Source organism: Denticeps clupeoides, chromosome 3 (genome assembly GCF_900700375.1).
Source record: "Denticeps clupeoides chromosome 3, fDenClu1.1, whole genome shotgun sequence".
Lineage (NCBI taxonomy): Eukaryota > Metazoa > Chordata > Actinopteri > Clupeiformes > Denticipitidae > Denticeps > Denticeps clupeoides.
Window position 1 is genome coordinate 19754220 of NC_041709.1, and position 22828 is coordinate 19777047.

The 22828-nt window shown below is 42.1% G+C and overlaps 2 protein-coding genes and 1 non-coding gene across 26 annotated transcripts in view; all 3 read right to left on the reverse strand.

Moving 5' to 3' along the window:
- Positions 1-2749: 2749 nt before the first annotated feature.
- On the reverse strand, positions 2750-2877 carry LOC114787247 (U6atac minor spliceosomal RNA). The gene has a single exon (XR_003749377.1). It is a non-coding gene; the product is annotated as a U6atac minor spliceosomal RNA (small nuclear RNA).
- Positions 2878-3229: 352 nt separating this feature from the next.
- Positions 3230-7379, reverse strand: LOC114786776 (eukaryotic translation initiation factor 2-alpha kinase 3-like). The gene is made up of 10 exons (XM_028974228.1): positions 6950-7379; positions 6284-6361; positions 6134-6190; positions 5795-6034; positions 5509-5634; positions 5162-5351; positions 4455-4601; positions 3927-4028; positions 3795-3857; positions 3230-3625 (listed from the first exon to the last, which is right to left on the reverse strand). The coding sequence occupies exons 4-10, from the start codon at positions 5896-5898 to the stop codon at positions 3536-3538; spliced, it is 822 nt and encodes a 273-aa protein (XP_028830061.1). The 5' UTR covers positions 5899-6034; positions 6134-6190; positions 6284-6361; positions 6950-7379; the 3' UTR covers positions 3230-3535.
- Positions 7380-7812: 433 nt separating this feature from the next.
- fnbp1b (formin binding protein 1b) overlaps positions 7813-22828 on the reverse strand; it is a 47526-nt gene continuing 32510 nt past the window's right edge. For 3 of the 24 annotated variants that reach the window (XM_028971341.1, XM_028971344.1, XM_028971335.1), the window contains exons 7-21: positions 22170-22298; positions 21512-21658; positions 20735-20926; positions 19108-19311; positions 17151-17186; positions 16763-16849; positions 14861-14875; positions 14494-14529; positions 12638-12747; positions 12375-12507; positions 11870-12000; positions 11593-11729; positions 10978-11133; positions 10412-10462; positions 7813-9599 (exon numbers count right to left, since the gene is read on the reverse strand). In XM_028971341.1, the coding sequence (XP_028827174.1) occupies positions 10434-10462; positions 10978-11133; positions 11593-11729; positions 11870-12000; positions 12375-12507; positions 12638-12747; positions 14494-14529; positions 14861-14875; positions 16763-16849; positions 17151-17186; positions 19108-19311; positions 20735-20926; positions 21512-21658; positions 22170-22298 (1542 nt within the window). In that variant the 3' untranslated portion in view covers positions 7813-9599; positions 10412-10433. Of the gene's footprint in view, positions 9600-10411; positions 11134-11592; positions 11730-11869; positions 12001-12374; positions 12508-12637; positions 12748-14493; positions 14530-14860; positions 14876-16762; positions 16850-17150; positions 17187-19107; positions 19312-20734; positions 20927-21511; positions 21659-22169; positions 22299-22828 lie in introns of all 24 variants that reach the window. The other 21 variants (XM_028971340.1, XM_028971336.1, XM_028971339.1 and 18 more) reach the window with 21 other exon arrangements.

Here is a 22828-nt window from a genome sequence, read left to right on the forward strand (position 1 = left end):
ACAACAATCTCAGGAATCATCTCTCAGAGATTATGCTTTATTCAGGATAGGAACCTGAATCTCTTGCTATATACACGGCTAAAAAAATAAATGGAACACTTAAACAACACAATGTTACTCCAAGTCAATCCCACCTCTGTGAAATCAAACTGTCCACTTGGGAAGCAACACTGATAGACAGTCAATTTCACATGCTGTTGTGCATCTGGAATAGAAATCAAGTGGAAATTATGGGCAATTAGCAAGACATGTGGAGGAGGTTAACAACCCAGCCTCAGGACCGCTACCTCCACCTTTGTGGAATGACCTCCAACAGGCCACAAATGTGCATGCGCCTGCTCAAACAGTCAGAAACAGACTCCATGACGGTGGTATGAGGTCCCGATGTCCACAGCACCATGCAGCATATTTGCCATTTGCCAGAGAACAAGTTTGGTAAATTTGCCTCTGTCGTTCTGTGCTCCTCACAGATGAAAGCAGGTTCACACTGTGCACAAGTGATAGACATTTACAGCATTTATCAGACGACCTTATCCAGAGCGACTTACAATCAGTAGTTACAGAGACAGCCCCCCCCCCCTGGAGCAATTTAGGGTTAAGAGTCTTGCTCAGTGGGATTTGAACCTGGGTCTTCTGGTTCATAGGCGAGTGTGTTACCCACTACTACCTGGCTACTGCCACCCTGATAGAGTCTGGAGATGCTGTGGAGAACATTCTGCTGCCTGCAACATCCTCCAGCATGACCGGTTTGGCAGTGGGTCAGTAATGGTGTGGGGGGCCATTTCTTTGGGGGAGCCGCACAGCCCTCCATGTCCTCGCCAGAAGTAGCCTAACTACCATTAGGTACCTCAGACCGCTTGTGAGACCATATGCTGGGTGCAGTTGTCCCTGGGTTCCTCCTAATGCAAGACAATGCTAGACCTCATGTGGCTGGAGTGTCAGCAGTTCCTGCAAGATGAAGGCATTGTTTCTATGGACTGGCCCGCCCGTTCCCCAGATCGGAATCCAGTTGAGCACATCTGGGACATCATGTCTTGCTCCATCCACCAACGCCACGTTGCACCACAGACTGTCCAGGAGTCGGCGGATGTTTTAGTCCAGGTCTGGGAGGAGATCCCTCAGGAGACCATCTGCCACCTCATCAGGAGCACGCCCAGGCGTTGTAGGGAGGTTGGATCAGCCTGTTGGATCAGCCTGTAGTGTGTGTGACTCCAAATCCAGACCTCCATGGGTTGATAAATTGGATTTCCATCGCTAATTTTTGTGTGATTTTGTTCTCAGCACATTCAACTATGTAAAGACCAAAATATGTAATAAGAATAAAATATGTAATAAGATTTTTTTTGAGCAGTGTAGTTGTAATTGTTCATGTTCGATAAGGACACACACACACACAGAGTTATTTCATGGCCTGGAATCCCTTGAGTCATGTTGTGGGGATGACGTTGTGCGCTCTGGCTCAGCTTTGCATCCCTCTGCATGTGTGTAAGTGTGTGTGGTTAGCAGGAGATGGAGGAGGCACATTTTGACTAGCTCAGCAGCATGATTGCCGATGCATTAATCTTTGTGCGAGTGTATGTGTGCACTTGTGTGACTCATCTGATAAGTAGTGCAAGAGTGTGTGGGCCAGGAGGAGACCAGGGTCTACTGGGCTGTCTGTTCCACACACATACACACACAAACGGAATAAACATAGACCTGCCTGCATGTTACACACCAGTCACCCGGGAGGAGAATCGCTGTTGGAACAATGGGAAACTACCCTTCTCTTGGCACCAAAGAACAAACACGTAACACCAAGCGACGCGGGCGCAGAGCAAGCTCATTTCCCAGTACACGATCACCAGACGTTGGAGAATGCTGTTGCTGGTGCAGTCTCCCCAGTGCGTTTGAAATGCCTTAAACGGAGCGTGGCTGACCTCTACAGATCAGAAGGAGTGTGGCTTTCACATTGCCTACTATTAGGCTAAAACGTGCCTTTTTTCTTGTGGTCTACAATCCCACAGGTTTTAGGCTCAGCTGTAGTGTAACACACATAATGTTACATAGCAAGACTGCAAATGATATCTGAGGTGATAATGGTCAATCTTATAACCTGTGGAACTGAAAATCAGCCATCTTAAAATCTTAAATGTTCCCCCTTTATTCACTTTTATAGCGGTCTTATCGACCCCCTAATACTGTATCTTTCCGAAAATCAGCCTTGGTGAATAATTACAGCCACTTTTATCCAGTCCCACAATGAGACTTCCCCAGGATGCGCCGTTTCAGTGTGTAGCTGAGGGAGACATTCCAGATCTGACCGTCTGAGCGGCCGCTCTCTGACCGGCGAACAAGAATGGCCAAAGCTTTCTTTACACCTATCACCATTTCTAGCCACTGCAGGACCACAGACAGGCTTGGGGAACTTTATTAATGTTAAATAATCGCACAAAGTGAACATTTCACAATAGGGGACCATTAAGATCTGAACCATTAAATCTGAATTCATTTTGAGAATTGTTGAGTAGTTTGTTCACTTAATCAATGCATAATGAGCAAAGGATAGATTTTAAGCCACTTCTCACGATGAAACACTTGATATTTCCCTAATTACAAACTGTATGCTTGAAACTTTTAATTGACAAGGCATGAGTAAACTTAAGACATTTTAAAATAATTTAAAAATAATTTGAAAAAATGCAATAATTAGCTTGTACAGTTACAGCTGTGCAGGGTCAATTGAACAGCAAAAGCCTGAAGGCAAAAATAAAAAACTTGGTTAGAGATGCCACGAAGTAGGTGGCAATGCCTTAACCATATGTGTGTTGAAGACCACAAGGGCCTCTTCCATCCTTGTCAAGGGGAGTGCTAACCTTCTCTCCTTTCATACAACACAGCCATAAAGAGCTAACTGGACTCTATATAACAGCGCCGAAACTCCTGCGCTTCACACTAACGGTAGCATCACGGAATGGTTATTACGGAATTATTAAGGGAATTATTTAACAACATCAACCTAATTTGTCAATATATATAACTCAGGAAAACAACTAATGTTACGTATAAAAACGTGTGGAAACTAGAAAAATGTCCAGCCGAAATGCATTGTGGTATTGCATGTGTCATCGCGGCCCGCCCACTGCTGAGTCACATGACGTTTTCAGGAAGTAAACGCTACACTGCTACCGAGAACGCTTTGAATGAGAAAAACTTAATGCTGTACGAGTTGAATGCTTTATTTGTATCGTGCGCACATTCAGTTGCAATTATGTGTATCTTTTTATATGTCGTGATTGATTTATCGAATTAAAAAACTTTATTATTACAAATATTGTCACGCACACCACGTTTCACGCACATGGTAAACTGGCGTGTGTATTTACTTTAAACAACTATGTATACTGTACAATGGATGGTATTGTACAGTATACATTTTCTTTGTTTCATTTTCTCAATGGTAAAATTGCTGTTTTATGGTGTGCTGTATAGAGCTGTTACACAACTTCATCACAACATATTGTTCACCTCTTCTGATACAGTAATAAAGACAGTTTTAATACAGCTTCTTAATCTCAGTGAGAAGCCCTGCAGCCCCGGGTCTCTTCTTTGTCTTTTTACAGAGCATCATCTTGATGAGCTTGCACTAAAGTAAAAAAATAAATAAACTCATTCAGACATGCGACCCCATAGCACAGTTCAAATAAATGCTTATCAAAACAACAGACAACTTCTCTACAATGCTCCAAAATGCTACTGTACAATGAAAAGAAAAGCAGTAATTCACACAAGAAATAACCAACTACAGTACGTACCTCAGGAGGAAACTGCACATTAAAGTGTTCTGGGAACATTTGATCTCTCAAATCTGTCCAGATCTGCGAGAGGACAATGCATATAAAGTACATGTAAATCTGTAAGAAAGAATTAGCTTGAATAATACTCACCGTGTATTTCTCCATTTGTGTCTGCAATGTCCAAAGCAGCTCAAAGAAAATCAGGCCCAATGCAAAAATATCTGCTTTTTTTCCATAAAGGCCACCACTTTTCTGAAACGAACGGTTAGATGTCAGTCATCTACAAACAATGAACTATAGTTCTATATTCTTTCAAATTGTTGTGTTACATAGTTTTGTAATGACAAATGTAAATTCCTTAAGCAATGTAACAAGATTGTCAGATGTGTGCATATCCTTGTTTACCATAAATTATATAAAATAGGTTGTATAGAAAATATTACAAAATTAATATAAAAAGAAATTTATTGAGTATTTTAACTGGACAGGATATCATCAATTTGATAATTTAATTGTTATAAATTATCAGAAAAAGTAATTTTTTTCAATCCACATCAATAGTTTTGAAATACTTAAGATGTTGGTAGGTGGCATGGACTGAGATTTAACGATCAGAAGCCAAACTGGTGCACCGAATAATTTAGATTATCGAAGTTTAAGTTTTTAGACTGTATTTACCTGCTCAGGGCTCATGTAAGTTGGGGTTCCAAATGATTCGTGTCCCTCAGGGGGGCTTTCGTCAGTGTTCAAAGCAATGTTTTTCACAAGCCCAAAGTCCCCAATTTTGATCTTAATTTTTTGCTCTTCAAAAAAGATGTTTTCTGGCTGAACAGAACAATAAAAACCAGTGTAAAATGTGCTTCAGTTGTTGGTGGATTAAAATATATATGCACTGCAGGAATTAGAACAAATATCCTTCATTATCTTGTAGCTTGTCAGTATTCTGGCATTGGTTGTTAACATGTATTTTTTGTAATTAATTCAGAAAATATGAGATTTTGTCTATTTGTATGAATGTGTTGAAGAGAAATAAAAAGAGAGACAGATTATGATTTAAACATATAAAAGTTTTATATGAGGATAATCACCCTGCCTCTAAAGTGCAGGCTCCCACTCATCCTCCGTTGGACCATAAACTGGCCCAGGTGTGACACAAAAACTCTAGGATGGTCATGTGACAGAAGGATGACCACCTAGAGTACTGCATTCCTGTATCAGGGGTTTTATAATCAAGTATCAAAAGAAAACTGCTCTATTACAGCAGTGGTGTGATTTCTTATTTATTCATGCTATAACTTAATATAATACTCCTCATTATACTGCCCCCTAATCCTGCACATTATCCAAGAAGAGCTACAGCAAGAAGGTTGAACACATCAACTCACTTTCAGGTCCCTGTGGACGAGTTTTTTGGAATGGATGAAAGCCAACCCGTCTGTGATTTGCTCAATAATGTTTCTGGCCTCCTGCCTCCGGGCGGGGCACGGGGTAGAGTTTTTAGCTTCAATCCAGTCTCTCAGCGTTCCGCCTTCACACAATTCCATCTGAATATACAGGAAGTTGGTGCTGCTAGAACTGTCAGATGATAAAAGTGGGGATATATTAGCATTAAGTTACCATATCTAGCACATTCACTGGTTAAATTATACATCCAATTCTCGTAATTCCCAAGTAATGCACAGTTAAGAACAAATATATTAAACTCCATAGCACTGAATAAAGGGCCTTTTACGTCGAGCTATCAGAGCTTTCAGAACTCTCTTGTTCATATTTATTGTCCTCCTCCCAGCAGCAGAAGTACTTGACAATATTGTGATGCTGAAGCCTGGCTAAAGCCTTCACCTCACGCTCCGATTTTCTGTAAAGGATGAAGAAGCAATTAGTAGGATTCACAGTTAAATTCAGGAGAAACAATGTCTAACACTCCTTCTCTCTGACTGAATTCTGTGAACTTATAACCCCTCATGAGTACATTCTGCATAATTCTGCATAACATTTGAATAATAAGTGATACATACTTGGAGTTCCCCACAATTTTCACTGCAAAGTTCTTCTGATCTTTGTTACTCCATGCTTTGTAAACTCTCCCATAAGCCCCATGACCAAGGACACTGATATCCATGAAGTCTTTCAAAAACCTGCCAGTGTCATTTTTTGTAGACTCTTCTGAATTATCTTTTTTGGAAACACCCACAGGACGTTTCCTTTGAATATTCTTCTCAGGGTTGGACAGAAACTTCAAGTTGTCAAGGTTTGTGCTAAAAATGAAGAGAAAAAATTAGCCATTCAGCTCATGCACGAGACAAACTGAAATTTAGATAAAGCATTATAGTTTAAGACAGTGATGTACTGCCTACCAGAGAGGATGCACATCCTGGTTTGAAATCTATTCTATTTCCAAACTTGTCTCGGACCTTGTAAGTTTCAATGAAATTATTATCACTACATCTTGTAAAAAAGATTATGGGACTATACAACTTATTGTCTAAGCATGTCTGGCATCTCACCTTCTTGGTGTCAGGTGGTATGTTTTCTCTCTCTGCAGCCATTTTCCTCTTATGAGACATGATTGTCTGCTTCTGAAACTACATTTCAAAATACAAAATGTATAGCTCACATTTCGAGGTGGCCTTGACACTTTCAGAATTTCCAAATGCAAAAATGGTCATTATTGCTGTATGATTCATGAACCCCCGGAGTTATCCCCCACTCCGTCAAATAAATAAATCTTATAATCATTAAAACATCAATTACTACCATAAAAGTTGCATAACTTAGTTTCTTTGACCCATCTGAATCTGAGTCGCTCACAGACGGGTTGGAACTACTGAACTCAGGCCGGAAATCCTGCTCAAGTGACCCTCGCGCCCGGATCAGTTCACCGAGTGACTCAGATGGAGTCTGATCCTAAAAAAAAATATCCGAAAATTACAACTCTAATAGTCATAATCTTTTCTGGTAGCAGGTAATGGCCGCTTGCGGGGTGCGGGCGAGGCGAGGCTCGAAGCTGGAATGTCGCTTTGATTATGAAGAAGGGGTCCCTGTGCGACAGCTGGTCCTACTGTACTATATGCATTAACTTTTCAGTTTTCATCGAAATCAACCTTATTCACAATCGGCTAAGCCTAACATGCAAAGTCGCACCAGGAACCTGCAGCCATGTTATGACTTACCCGTTGAAATGATGCAAGAGGATAGTGAGCGGACACCGAAGAGCACTTTTTACTTTAAAAGAACCGCCACCGTTCAGGCGCCACCTTCAGGTCTATTTAACCAACCGCGTAATCGCTGCTAAAAGTGTGCATAATGAGCGGCCACGCCCCCTCGTGTCCAGCGACGTTCTTCCGCCGCCATCTTGAGTGTACCGGCTGGCGCTGGTGCTATAAGAACAGGAATAACGCCCAAATGTATTCTATTTTCCTACTCTAATCTACGTGTATTAGTGCACCATCCCCTGATTATTATGCTAATGGAGCTAAAACACAGCTAAAATAAAAGAAAAATAAAATCAAGCACTCGCCATACTTAAATGGGATCTGTTTCGGGGATCTGTTTGGGGCAGTGGTGGCGGCCCAATAATAAGACCCGCCAAGGTGCCACTGAGGTGTAACTGTGCAAAGCACCGTCCCCACACACTGCTCCCCGGCTGCCTGTCATGGCTGCACCCTGCTCACCAAGGGTGATGGGTTAAATGCAGATGCTTTATTTTTTGGGGCAGTGGTGGCCTAGTGGTTAAGGAAGCGGCCCCGTAATCAGAAGGTTCGAATCCCAATCCACCAAGGTGCCACTGAGGTGCCACTGAGCAAAGCACCATCCCCCCACACTGCTCCCTGGGCGCCTGGTCATGGCTGCCCACTGCTCACCAAGGGTGATGGGTTAAATGCGGAGGACAAATTTCACTGTGTGCACCGTGTGCTGTATCACAATGACAATCACTTCATTATGTTTTCTTGTTTTGTTGCCTAACAATGGGTAACAAAAATCACATATAAAACTGCAATTTATAAGGACCAAAAGATGAAGGAGACATTTTACCTGTTTTTGTTTTCCTGTTTGTTTAATTGGCACAGTTAACACAATACATGGTATTCAGTCCTGAGACCCAAGCATACAACAGACAAAACAAACCAAAAAAAATGATACCCACACCATTTGGCTGACATTACAAACCAAACACATTGAGGGGGAAAATAACTAATTTAGCAAAGCTGAAAGATCACCCTTCTAATAGTTAAAACCTTAAAAATAGACTTTTTCTTCTTTTTTATCTATATATTCTTATATGTGCTCTCTGCTTTTATCTGAGCAGTCTGTACAGACAAGAATCACAGGAAGATTCCCAGAAACTTCAAAAAATGGTCTCATAGCTGTGAGTGTGTGTGTGCACGTGTGTGTGCTTGTGTGTCTGGTTTTTGTGTTGAGAGTTTATCTGATAAACAGATTAAAGAAGACCATTTCCCAAAGACAGAGGGATGCATGTCTGGGAATGCCATTTAATTTAGTTTTCATTTCAATTTCTTATTTACAGATTATTTTTATTTTTCCATACAGTAGCACTTCAGTCAGATGATTTGAAACACTGAATATGTTGCAAATACTTGACACCGTAAAACATTTTTTGGTGCGAGGTCTCAGGCCGCTGCTCTTTTTCTGTCCTCATAAGTGGAGTGGTTCTCTGGGCTTAAGTGGTTCAGGTGCAACATAATATCTCCAGCAAATACAAAACTCTAACATATTATTTTGTTGTAAAAGTAAAATATATTTGATGAAAGAACATTAAATAACATTTGAGTGCTGAAAGTGAAAAGAAAGTTAAAATCATTTATGTGCCTCAGACAATAGGGAGGAGAAAGAGCCTCTCCCTGTTCACCACAGGTAATGGAAGGGAGGCTGTTCCTGGCTCTCCGTGGCACCCTGGGGCCAGATGTGGCCTGCTCAGGGTCAAATGTAACTGGGTTACACACATGTACCCCACAGTATACTGTAAAACACAGACAGTATGATTAATCCATGCAGCTCGATGCAGCCAGCGGCCATTCTGCTGCAGAGACTTTAGAGGCTCTGACCCAGTAACGCATATGAACACACATACAATGTGGTGCTCACTCTTAACACATACTTTAAATTGATATACAGTATGTTTGCATAAAGTACTTTTTTCTTTTTTAAAAAGGAACAAAACAAGAATAACAACAGAGAACAGGCCGATTTCAAATGTCACACTGATACAGCACAAGAGCAAATTAAAACAGATTAAGATGAAGAGGCAGCCAGGCAGACATGAAGACAGACAGACAGAAATGCAGACAGACAGGCACATGGCTGGTTTATAGAGTGTGTTTGTGTGTGTGAGATTTGGAGGGGTGCAGTAAGAGCTCCAGACTGGACACGCATGTGTGGCTAATTCAACTCCTGTGAAGTGGTGCCTAGCGCCCTTTTAAGGCAAAACCACAGGCCCAGTCTGGCATAGTATGTGTGTGTAATAAATCATAGAGAGAGATGTAAAGCCAGATGTGGTGAAGATGTGGCAAATGAGACTGTATAATAGAAAGAAAATGTTTATATTGAATGAAAATTTGATTTGGAATTGAGATTTGAAAGTAAATCTGGACTTCTGTGTTTACATCCTGATTTCTTTTTTTTTTTTAATCACCACTAAAGAGACCTTTGCAAACATGATAAAACTCAAGTTTCCATCTGGTTTTTCATTCAGTCAGTCTTGTGTCTCTCTCTCTAGTTTAAAACTCTCCTTTTCTGTAGTTTTTCCCCGGATGTTATCTGTGATGGGCCTTCAGCCCTTCTCACACTTTTAAGAAGCTTCTTCTGAAAAGCAAAAACACAAAACAAAGTTTAGAATTGTTATTAAAATCTTCTGTGTCAATAAAACCATTAATTACTTATATTGAGGTTATTTCCACACGGATATAAATATGAATACAGAAAAAACATGCAGAGACTAAACTGCACAGAATACAAACATTATTGAGTGGACAAAAATGTTAAATGTCAAGCGAATACAGAAAGTGAATGGAAGAGAAAAGGAGAAACATCAGCATGCTCCTTATCTCATGTCTTTGGCCACTAAGCACCATTGCTTCACCATATTCACGCTACAGACACAAACCATAATCAACAACAAAATATACAACATTTCTGTTATCAATGAGTCATGAAAATATGTTTAGACAATTACAAAACAAAAGAAGAATAAAGAGAATCAATAAGTTGCTGTCCAGCTTGCCATTTAAGCAACAAAAAAATCACCAGAATTTAATTAAACAAGAGTTAATCAGACAATGATGTATAATAGGTCAACAAAAGAAAAATGATCTCAAATTCAAACTGAAACCATGCATGACAGGGATTCCAACCCTGCATCAGAGCCAATGATTGAACTCCGGCGGTAAACACACTGACACACAAAGACATTCCAGTCAGGCAGTAGTAGCATGAATGCTCATCAAAAACGTGCTACTTTGTTTCAAATACATAGTTTTGGGCGGGGGGGGGGGTCACACCGACCCCTGACCCCACCCCATCACACCACACCATGCGGTTCAGTCCCGGTGCCGGGACACATGCAGCACATGACATCATGGTTGAGGCCGGTCAGAAACCCACTCCTGTTCTCTCACCGGCAAACTTAGGACTGTTCCTTCACCATCGACTACTGCTCACACATGACTCTGAAAAACATTCATGGAATATTCCCAGAACATTCCTAAAGTATTAGGTTCTTCGACAAAAACCTAGATCTGAATTGATTCCTCATTGTACACGTTTTGTTGGGTCACTGCTAACTCCAAAGCACAGCAAGTACTAAAAACGCTAACATTCAGATGTCTGACTGCGTCAGACAGCATTCACGACAGGGCAGCCCCCTTGTGGTGCTGTGGAGGGATAACAATAACAGAGACAGCGGCAGTAGGATCATCACACAGATATCATTGTGCTACAATTGGCCTAAAGACTGAGATAAATACAGTAAAAAAAAAACGAAATACATTTCCATGCTCTCATTTCCCATAAAGTACACCAAGAGTTTCTCAAAGTTTTCTTCCTTGCTACAAAAGTCAAAACATTACAGCTCTCTGTGGGGAGCTTGGGGAAGGTGGCATATTTTGAGGGACACTCTACCTCACTCAAAATAAAGTAAGGCCACCCCCTTCCGCCAAAGTGAGTTAAATATAGGTAATAGCACCTTTAACGTTGTCCAGGACTACTTCCACATACGTGGTCGGTACATATCCCTCCTCCTCCTCGTTTCGTCGAACTCGCGTCCAGCCGTCTCCCTTGTCCTCTTCTATCACAAACAACAACTCCCCCTCTACCAAAGAAATAGTGCCTTCATTGGTGCCTGAAAGACAGAGGACGAGGAATACATTGTGGAGTTGAATACAGCTCTTTTGTTCAACAAAACTTTATTTCCTCAAACCAATTTAACACCAGAACTGTTCAATCAGATAAGTATTATGCTAATTAACATCAGCATGCCCCATGCCTCAACCACTTTAGGGCCAGCTGCAATTTTTCACTCCATCAAATTGACGGCAGCTATCACCAGAAAGCAGGGGTATTTAAAGCAGGAAAAGTGAAATTAGGGAATTTCGAAATTCCAACTTCCAAGTGGAATCCTCCATAAATAATTCAGATTGAAACTAGGGTGTGCAAGGTTATTATGGGCTTCTATCTTTGTGTGGTCCAGGTAGTGAGCTCTAAAGTAGTCCTCTCTATTTCTGCACATCCAGAAGAGACACTTAAAATCTGGAAAATATTTTGACAGGGCACCAAAGGTACTTCTGTCTTTTGCACTCACCTTCAAAGGGGTAGAGTGCTTTGCAGGTGCCGATGGTGGGCAAGCCTTCATCAAACTCATCATCGTTAAATTCAGGGTCCTCCTCTTTCACTGTTGGCTCTGAACTGGGCTCTTCTGTGTAGCTTCCATCAGGACTGCTCAACACACACAAACGCACACACACATACACACTCACTATAGCAGCAGCACCACGACCAGGTGCATGTGTGGTGGTGAGTGATGTGTGTGTGTGTGTGTGTGTGTGTGTACTGGTGCTTGGGTTGGTAACTGTGTGTACCTCTCTCTGTCCTGGGGGGTGCAGTTGTTGGTTACTGTGCTATTGGAGTTCTGTGTGTCGTATGTCACACTTTGCCTCTTCAGGGTGTCATTTTTGATTGGCATCCTGCCTTCAACCTCAGCCAACCAGCCCTGGAGTACACATACAAACACACAAGCACAATGTGATGAGAGCACACAGGCCCCCCCCCCTGCTCAAATAATCTGAAGACCGTTAGGTTTAATCCTCACATATACACACATATTACTGGTCACTGTCGTAAAAGCTGACTGCATAGGACAGGCCTACATAAACTCACATGCATGTTTTAGAGTATTTGAGTATAATCATACATATTTATATATGCATCAGTGGTTTGTCATGGGTTCTAGGATTAGATGTATACAGATTTATAGCAAAAGTATGTGTTGGATGCTTATGTGTCTGTGTGCATAAGAACGAACAATTCAAAATTTGAATTTGAATGTGAGTGTGTGTTTTAGTTTTATGGTGGGTAATGACTCACTTCAAACTTCTGTGCCTCTGTCTGCAGTCTGTCAATATTCTGTGCAATCTCTCCCAAACGGGGGTCCAGGCTGGCGGGGTCTCCCATCTGAGGATTCTTAATGTATACGTCCTTCATCTTAGTCAAAGCATCCCTGTCAAAACACAGATACACACACAAAAAATCCCCTATTAGAAGATTGACATTTAAAACTCTCTCTGTGTGTTAGCAACTTATTGAATGATTAGACATGCAAATGTCAGGACATTTTAGAGCCACAGTACCTCTGGTCCATCTCTTTGTGAATTTCTTTGTTGAGTTCATCTATCTTGGCCTGTAGCTTCTTTCTTCTCTGTTCTGGGGGCAGATGACTAAAGTCCTCAGGTCCAGAACCCTGTGAAGGAGAGTGAGTTAGAGACTACAATCTTAATCTTAAGTATGGAATCTATGATCATGAAATGCCAGACTCCTTTCACATTTTTAGATGTCCTTTTTGACCCATTCAACATCAGTTGTGCTATTTAAATGTTCTTCTGAAAGGTCTTAACATTCTATATGCTACTCTAACAAACAGTTCAGGCTAGTAAAATGCAAAAACAATAATAACACCTTTGTAGTTTTTGAATAAATAAAATTATATTTGCACTAATCTAATTTTAAGTTTTATTGTGAAAGGTGTCTGGCTTCTTAATAAATGGGCAAATCCTGATCACTTTTTACTTCAGCTAGTGTGAATGACCTTTCACCTTTTCAGTCACAAGCTTTAAGGTAGTTTTTTTCATGGGTAGTATATAGAATAAAGTGGTTTTAAAATACAGGGTTTGTCCTATTTCCTAAACAGTACCATTAAATAATAAAATTGAATACACGTTATTGGTAAAATAACTAGAAACTTATAAATACAAGTTCTACTGTCAGAGAATGAAATAATCACTTTAATAGTTTGGCCAATAAATGTCAGTGCTGTAATTTTCATATTTCTGTGTTTTTTTATTTTTGTGTCTCATATTCTGATTTCTTCACCTTGGCCAGCATTCAGTCATGATCACAATCAATGGCAACTGTGCTTGGACTGGACAGGCTGAGGCCTAAGAATATTCTTAACTCCAAACCAACTATGAAGGCGTTAGGTGTGGGAAAGCTTACACTTTCCAGTTTTCCCACCATGCAGTGCAAACCACGCCCAAATGGTTTAACACAACATGCCTTCTCTTCACAACCCATCACATAGACTAACAACTTTAACAGTGTGTAAAAGAAACAAAATGCTCAGCTTACATGCTAATTCCACTTACCATGTGTAGCATAGAGGGTTGCTGTAGCTGTCTATCATGGTATATATTTTGTCTTATTTTACAGTTCATATTTAATCCTGTGATTTCTATGCTGATCTAGCAGCATGTTGGTAATCTGGTGTTATTCAATTAGGATGATTAGTAATTAGGCAGATGGGAGCAATTATTTTGGAGACAGGGGAACAGCAGTTTACAAAGAAATACAAAGCAGGGAAAGGCCTGCTTCTAGGTTGGTATGTCTTAAGGAAATAAAACTCAGGGTGATGGGATTTGCACCCATCTTGGGTAGTTCCCTTATAAAACACAGTTCATTACTATCATCTGAATTTTGTCATGAGCATTTACATTTCTGGCATTTACCAGACGGCCTTATCCAGAGCAAAGTACAATGTGTAGTTACAGGGAGAGTCACCCTGGAGCAACTTCGGGTTACGTGTCTTGCTCAGGGACACAATGGTAGTAAGTGAGGTTTGAACGTGGCCTTCTGGTTCATAGGTGAGTATGTTATAAACTTGTTATAAACTAGGCTACTACCACTAGGCTACTGAGCAGATGCAGATATTGAAGTGAACCCCTGACTTGTGTAAAGCAGGGTTCTTCAGCACTGTTCCTGGAGACTCCCTGTCAGGTGCATTTACTTTCCCTCCTTCAAGAGTGTCCAACTGGTCCCACAAATTATTAGGATTCTCAAGGAGCCTCCGGGGTGAAACATGCAAGACTGGGGCCTCCAGGAATAAGGTTGAAGACTAAATCTCTCTTTCTTACACACACACTCTGTTACACGCTCACTCACTCACACACACACACACACACAGACAGGGACAAGACACAGGAAGGTTGGTCACCTCCAGCAGGTTCCTCATGTGAGAGTTCAGTGTGAGCTACACACGGAGGGGGGGCAGGGTCGAACAGTCACCATGGCAACGGAACACATGACAAAAACAAAGGAAACAAATATGCACAAGTACAAATAAAATAAACGAAACAGTGATAAAAAAAGACAACAAGCCAAATTTGGCACAAAAACAAAATTAAATCACAAGAGCAGAATGGACATAATAAAAATAAAGAATAGAAGACCGAGGACAAAAGAGTAAAAAAAAAAAAACATACTCCATTGTGGGACGGTGGTTACTAGGACGGCGGCCATGTTACGATCATGCTAGTAACGGTCATGCTAGTAACGGACATGCGGTTATCGGACATGCTTACCAGCTTGAGAGAAAGCTTCTCAGGGAGGAGAGATAGAAATGATGGAGGGATCAGGAGAGAAAAAGAGAGATAAAAAAGATGACATGAGCCAGGTGAATCAATAACATCGTCCATCTTCAGCCACAAAGGTTGAGTTTTGGTGTAATTTAAGAAGAACTTTCATCTTTGACGAGGTATGTTATGATGTCACAGGTGCAGCCGCCACGTTGTGATGTCATCGCTAACCTGCAGCTCGGCCAACAGTTTAACCCCAATTTACTGACCGGTGGATAATCTTAATGCTGAATGGGATGCTTTCATCTGCCCGAACAGCAGTGTGCAGCTCGATGCTGGGAGCTTGGCTGCAGTTGGAGGAGATGTACACAAAAGAGCACAAGCACCAGCATCCCTCATTCTAAAGGCCAGAGCACCAACCAAACATTCTACTGCAAAAGCGCATTCCAGCGTCGCGGAATGCCGTGAACTGAGAAACATGGAGAGCCATGATGAAACTTTTCCAAACCCATTCTAAACACACGCCGTGCTGAACTCCAAACCAGCGGCTGTGTTTGTGTTTGTCAGAATCGGTTCGACTGGCGCATTCTGGCCCTAAGAATCTATGTGTCCTTTGGAAGAGGAATTATTTTGCATGAGGTTCAGCCTGACGGTTGCACAATGCAGACAAATGTGTCACAGTTCTGCAGTGAAATCAGTACAGGAAGTCATGCTTCATGGCCTGTCTTTCACTTCCTGTTCATGGCGGGCATGGCCGGGTGGGGTTCTTTCCTGATGAAACTTTATTTACAGGGTGTCCCGACAGGAACAAGCACTATTCAGCAAGAGAAAAAGGAGTGGAGTGGAGAGGAGGAGAGGAGAAGAGAGAGAAGGAGAGTAAAAGTGCAAACTCTAAATGTACACAGGCTGTGTGGATGATTGGTGGCTTAAAACTCTGCAACTGCTAATGCCAGCCCAGCCACTAGGGGGCTCTACAAGACCTACACAAACAAATCAGACAGAGCATGGACAGGCAGGAGGATGGGCCTGCAACCCGCTGCTCTGGATCCATTCGAACACAGTTAATCACAGGCAAAGATAACCAATGTCTGATCCAGAGTCAGCAACACAGAACACAACTTTCACTCATCGTAATGTATATCCCTCCACAAACACACACACACACACACACACACTCACCAAAAATAGACAGACAGAAATACAGAACCATCCTCAGACATAGAAACAGAAATGCAGCAAAGGGAAGAACTGACAGAAAATAAAGTATAAAATAGTATAGAAATGAGTCAAAAGTAATAAAAATAATAAAACTGTAAGCCATTAAAGACTCTGTGGACACCATATCAGTACTTTTGTGAAGAGGGGTTTCTCGGAGGATGTGAAATCGCTGGAATCAGGAAGATGCTTCTTTCTACTGTGCACAACTGCACGCACACACACACACACACACACACACACAGCCAACACAGAGAAAGCCACAGACATCATGATACAGGAAGCACACTAGAAACAGAGCAGGGGTAAATTCCGGGTAATCTCACCCCAGCCACGAGGCAAAGTGTTACAAGCACCGGACGATTTACTAAGAGCTTGTTTTCTATCCAATCAGTCTCTCCAGGACTGGTGCTGGTGACACTTGTGAATCACTCCCCCCCTTCCTCACAGAAGCTGGGATTTGAAGCAGGGTGAAATCTGCAGGGTTGGCGGTTGTACAAGGAGGAAGCGAAGCTTTAGGCTGATAATATGAATGGATGTCAGTGAGGGTGAATCATGTGACTGTGGTTGGGTCAGAATACGTGACCATTAAAATGTTTTCCTGAGTAGCAAGCCTTGTTTAAATACGAAAGCATTATTATAAAATGTGGCTATAATCCTAAATGAGGCTTTCTCTGTCTTACACACACTTACAATATATTGCCTGGCCTCGAAAGCGTAAGTAGGCCTGCCCAGAGTCCTCTTCATGAGTTCTTTGTTGTAATAAAGAGAACGAGGAGACTGTAGCATAGAACATATTCTAATTAACACACTCACACACAGACACACACTCCTTCACATTCTAGCATATTCTCTGTTGCACTTATATATATATACCAACCAAGCCATGTGTCAAGGCACCTCTGAAAATTCCACAGTACACACACACCCACAATGCTTACCCTTTTCAGCAAATATAGATATTCGTATAGACTTTGTCCATCTGGCCTGACTCTTGGTTCTCTCATACACACACACACACACACACACACATTCAGACACATTTTGGCAGTAGATGATTAGAGAAGCTGTGCAGGCCTACCCCCCTGGAGGATCGTGGGTAATCTCTCCTCTCTTGCTGTGCAAAACGTAAGCGGTGGCAACACACACACACACACACAGATAAAAAGCCAGTAAATAATCTAGTACGATCTGTAATAAACTCTATTTCAGACAAATCACTATAAAGTTATGCAAATAAGCAAATCTTATAGTTTATACACTTAATAAAATGTAATAAGTCAGCCACTACATGATCTTATCAGCATGCGCATAATACCGCTGCCCCGTCACCACCACCAAAACTTACACAGCACTGAGGAACACCAACCAAAGGCATCGAGAAAGGCACATTAAAAATACTCTCTAAAAATACCACATCATTCCAGCCATGATAACACACATACACATACATACAGTACATAGACACACAAACAAACAGAATCTGCTTATGTGCCCAAGGTGATGCACACACCCTTCAATGTCCTGATGGAACACACAAAATACACTTATAATACACATAGAACAGACTCTGTAGAACAAATCAGCTGGTGTTAAGTGAGTGAATTTATGTTTCTGCATTTATGCCACATTATTCTGGAAAACTCACTATCCAGTACCGCTTATTCCTGAATGACTGCCGGAGCCCATCCCGGGACACTAGGTGCAGGGCAGGGCACCAGCAAACCACAGGGTACTAACACACACCTTTCACTCACACATACTCAGATCCATAAAGCATTGAGAGACACCAATCCACCTAATTTACATGTCTTTGTATGGTGGGAGGAACAAGGGTTGAGCTAGTCGGAGTCAGAATTTAAGCCCATAATAAAAATGATAATGCAATCTAAAAGAAAGAAACGACTCAGATGAACAATAAATATATAAAAATGCCCACTAGGCACATCTGCATATCTCACGTCACATTCTCTCACGTTTTCTCATCCTCATAACCTCACTGTCACTTTTCAGTAACTGCCTGCAGGACAGTCAACAGCGAAATACTGATCTATCTGGTCAAACCCTGCACTGAGGAACAAATTCATGTCCACTTACTTGACATTTACATTTCTGTCCTTCCACCCAAAGATGGGTCTTGTTTTCTGTTCTGCAGTCATGCTGTCATCCTCCCATGTTTAGTCATGGGGAAAAGTCAAATATCACATGAGCGGTGGATTCTGTGTGTGCATCTGTGTTTAATCTGTGTTGTTTGGTGAGCAATAAGTCTGATATTCTGTGAAACAGGAAGATTTTACTCTGGCAGGAAGTCAACATGGAGATCTTCCCCACACTCACATTTTCATGCCTGCATAAACACACACACACACACACACACACACACACACACACACACACACTCAATGATTAAATTATTAATTGCTCAAACACAGAACGTTTTAACTGCCCCATGGCCTCTTTCTGAGTTCTGCCTCGGGCAGCCACCAAATGACTAGACGTTGTCATGACTGGGACAGACGGAGACTCAGATGTGCTTTTGGACACAATTTCTCTGTGCACTGGTGTAACGTGTTTAGGTGTGAGAGAAACGGACAGAGGGAGATAAATATTGAGACAGACAGCAACAGAGGCAGGGAGAGGGAGACAGAGGGTGAAAAAGACAAAGCGCATGTACGGAAGCATGCAGGAGCAATCAGCTGCAGGAATCTGAGAGACAGAGGGAGAGTCTGTACGAGGGAGGGTCAGTTGGGGAATTGTTTCATTGGAGTCAGGATGTTGTAACGTCAGGGAGGGCCTGCTTTACTTGTGTTGTAACACAATTGTTATCAAGCTGCAAAACAGGTTGTTAGATGTGGAATTATGACACGATTGACAGTGATCACTCCCTCTGTACAATGTCAGGATAGAGTGGTAGGCCGACAGAAAGGGAGAGAGAGTGAGAGAGAGAGAGTATTTAGCAGACAGAGTCACATCCTAAAGGATGGGACATGGGGCATGCACATGCGCCCAAACACTCGCCCACGCACGCACGCACTTACCCCGCGCTTGAGGCTCCTGAAGCAGTGCATTTTGGATTTGGAGCTCATGAGGTCGTTGAGGCGGTGCGTGAGGGGCTCCTTGGATTGCCGTGGCGACTGGGGGTCGTTGGGAACAGCAGAAGGTGAGGGGGTGTGCGAGCAGGAGGAGGAGGAGGGGGCGGGGGGAGGGGGGGCTGGGGGCGGGGACGTTAACAGGGTCATGAGCTACCGGAGTAAAGGATAAGCCACGAAGGAGAAGTTGAGGGAGAGAGAGACATAGAGAGATAGAAGGAAGATGGGGGCCAGAATTTATCCGGAAAAAGCAAGGATTTAAAAAAGAAAGAAAGAAGGGGAACACAAAACAAGAGAAATAAGGCACAAAAATAAATTATTAAAGTAAATTAAGAATTAATCCATTAATTGAAGGTTAAACGGATGGAACTGAGAGACACGGAGCAGCATGGAAACCTGCCCTCCACAGTATAATCACCTCAAAAAAAAAAAAAAAAAGGAACAAAGCAGAAATTAAATAAATAAACAAAACAAAACCATAAAAAGACATGGCATGAGTTAGTTAGAGATGAGAGGGTGAGAAGCTTTTGTATGATACAGTGTTACAATCGAGTAATGTTACACACGCAAATACACACACACACACACACACAGAGCAGACACAAATGCTAATAAATAATACAAGCGATAACCAGGGTTACATGCTGATTCAGCAGGTGGCAGCCAGTTATTACAGATAATCCTCGCACACACACACACACACACACACACACACTCACAACCATAAATATCATGCAGTGTGATCCCAGCATTGTAATACTGCAGTACTTACATGGCATTTACATGGCACGCTAGCTACATAAGAGCACTAAACTGCAATGTGTGTGTGCAAATCAACTTCTGGATAAAGTTCTAGCTGACACACGCAGTATAAAAACAGTATAGACAAGGTGAGAATATTGTGTATTTGATAACACACACGCACACACGCGCAGTCTTACAGCACATGCTCTGTACAGGTTAACCCAAGCCACCCAATCAGCACGGCCGGTCCCCTGTTATATTAAGCAAGGGTATGGCGTAGAATCCAACCAGAGAGAGGAGAAGAAGAAAAGTGATGAAGAGTGGGAGACGCTTGGCTGCTGTTTTTATTTTATTTTTAATTTGTTAAAGGGGAGTTCAGGGAGGAGGATCGTCTTCAGCGTGAGCCTGGTGAGGTTAGGTAAAGGGTGGTGTCATATAAGGGTTGTGGGGCATGCGTGCATTAGTGCGGACGTTTTTACTCTCACGCAGCATTTTTGGGCCGTTAAAAACAATGGCATCGGGGGGAGGAGGAAAAGAAAACATGACAACAAACATACAGGCAACAACGAAAAAACATCTGCAAGTTAAATGCTAAAATGAAACGAAAAAAATGTCGGGAGTGAAACAAAAGGCAAAACCCACACCTAACAGACCTCACTCGACTGACTGAAATTGTCTTTCATATTCAGTGCTCTTCACTCACGTTCCCACTGCATGTATGTTTGTGTTTATGCGTCACAAGTGGGCTATGATTGACGATTTGATCTAAATTCAGTTTTTGTATAGGCCTGTAAAGATAGATAGCAAACGCGTTTGTGCGTGTCTGTGCTACCTTGTTCTTTTTGATGAAAGGCCAAAGTTTGCCTTTGCTCCTGCCCGGTTTCTCTGGTTTGCTCTCGCCACGGGAGTTGGACAGGCTGGTCTCTGAGACCGTCCTCTTCATCGTCTGGCCGTAATCTTCAAACTCCACGTCGCTGGGCGGCTCAAAGCCGGACTTGAACTGCTCCACAACCTGCTTCGAGTCCTGCAACAGGCATCAAATCATCGGCATATCATCCTATGACTTCTATGTACTGTGTTTCAGAGACAAGAAACGCTAGCCATCCTGTCATCCAGTCTCGTACCGCCACACCACTCCACTGCTACGTTCCTTCCGCTGGCTTCCTGTAGCTGCCAGCATCAGATTCAATATTCTGATGCTTGCCTATAAAGCCAAAGAAGGTTCAGAACCCTCCTACCTCAGATCTCTCATCACTCCTCGCTCTACACCTCGATCTATCCAATCTTCCAGCACTGCTCCACAGGTACCACCATCTCTCGAGGTTCTAGGAGAGCATTCGTCTAGACTCTTCTCTGTCTTGGCTTTTTAGAAGCCGAAAACATAGTTTTCATGTCGACGTGGAAATAATGATACTAATTTTACATCAGCAAAGACTAATGAAATATGAAATATTTGCCTTACGGGTTTCAGGCATGCAGCCTGTGTAGCTACACACATAAAGGAATTGACAACTTTTATTTATTTTCTGTGTGTGAATCAGGCTGACACTCTTGCCTTGATTGATTCTTCAGGATTGTGACTTGGTGTGTTTTGTGTTGCAAGACTCACGGCCTTGGCCTCAATGGACTCTGCCGCTTTGGTCATCCCATCCAGGCAGTGGCCCACAATGGGCAGGATCTTGCGGTCCTCATCTGCAAACCTGCGCATGCACTCAGCCAACCGCTCAATCCTCTTCTCCTCCATGTCTTGAATCCTCTGAGACAGCAAGATACTCATTTACATTTCTACCCTTTTTTCCAGTACGGCACTTTCAAGACATACATAAGTACAACAAAGTGGAAATTTCTTAAAGCCAATCGAAGGGATTGAACGTGAGTCCTGACAAGTGGAAATTTTAATTTAGTTAGTATTTTTCACACTGTTATTTCATATGACAAAAATTGCTCCAAAGTCTGAAGTAATAGAGGTCAGGTTGATTGGTGTTAGTGTTGACCCTGTGCTGCAATTTCTCTACTACCCTGACTTGGATAGGTGGGTTTAGGAACATGGATGGGAGGTGTACTATCAGGTCATGGGCAAATCTTCAGATCAGCCACTAATCTCCTTTTCATATGGCAAGGAAATTCTAGAGCCAATCCAAGTCCTGAAGAGAACCTCCACACACCCTCAAACTGGTCTCCTTGGCTGTAGCTGTGATGCAACCAGGATGTGCTCCATTGTTCCATTCGTGCATGTATACATGTGTAAGGGGTGTGTTTATGAATACCTGGAAGATATTGGGTATAGTGGTGTAGTAATGCTGGTTCTGCTCCTGGTTGAACTTCTGCAGGTAGTTGGAATATTCCTCTTTACTCTCAGATGCCATCTGCTGCCTCATCTGTGCCTGCTGACGTGCCTGGAAAACGGAGAGGAAGCAAAAGAGAGACAGTAAGATCTGTCATTGTCTGTGAGTGAAAAGAAACACTCAGAAGAACTGATTAGTTATTTCTCCATATCCGCAGCAGATATTTCTCTTATGTGCTTGTCCAGCTCACATAAACATGCTGAAGATTATCTGTCCTCTCTCTCTTTCTCTCTCTCAATCGCTCTGTCAGTTCAGAATTATTAAAAAAAAAAAAATAAATTTAAGCCTGGACATCCTTATTTGTAAAAGAATTACTGACAAGTATAACCTCCCTTCACCTTGCAATTAAGAAAGACAGCAGTTCGCAGGCCAGACTCAACCATTACAGCCATTTATTTCCATACATTTTACTGAGGATGCTGTGAGACTGGCAACATATAAGGGATGTTTCATTAGCAGACTTGACACATTAGTCGTCAAATTGAATAAATGTGCTTAAAACAGATCTGAAAATGCAACATGAATATTGGAGCCATCTTCCCAAACAAACCGCTCCTTCAACCCAAAACTCCTCAGGATGC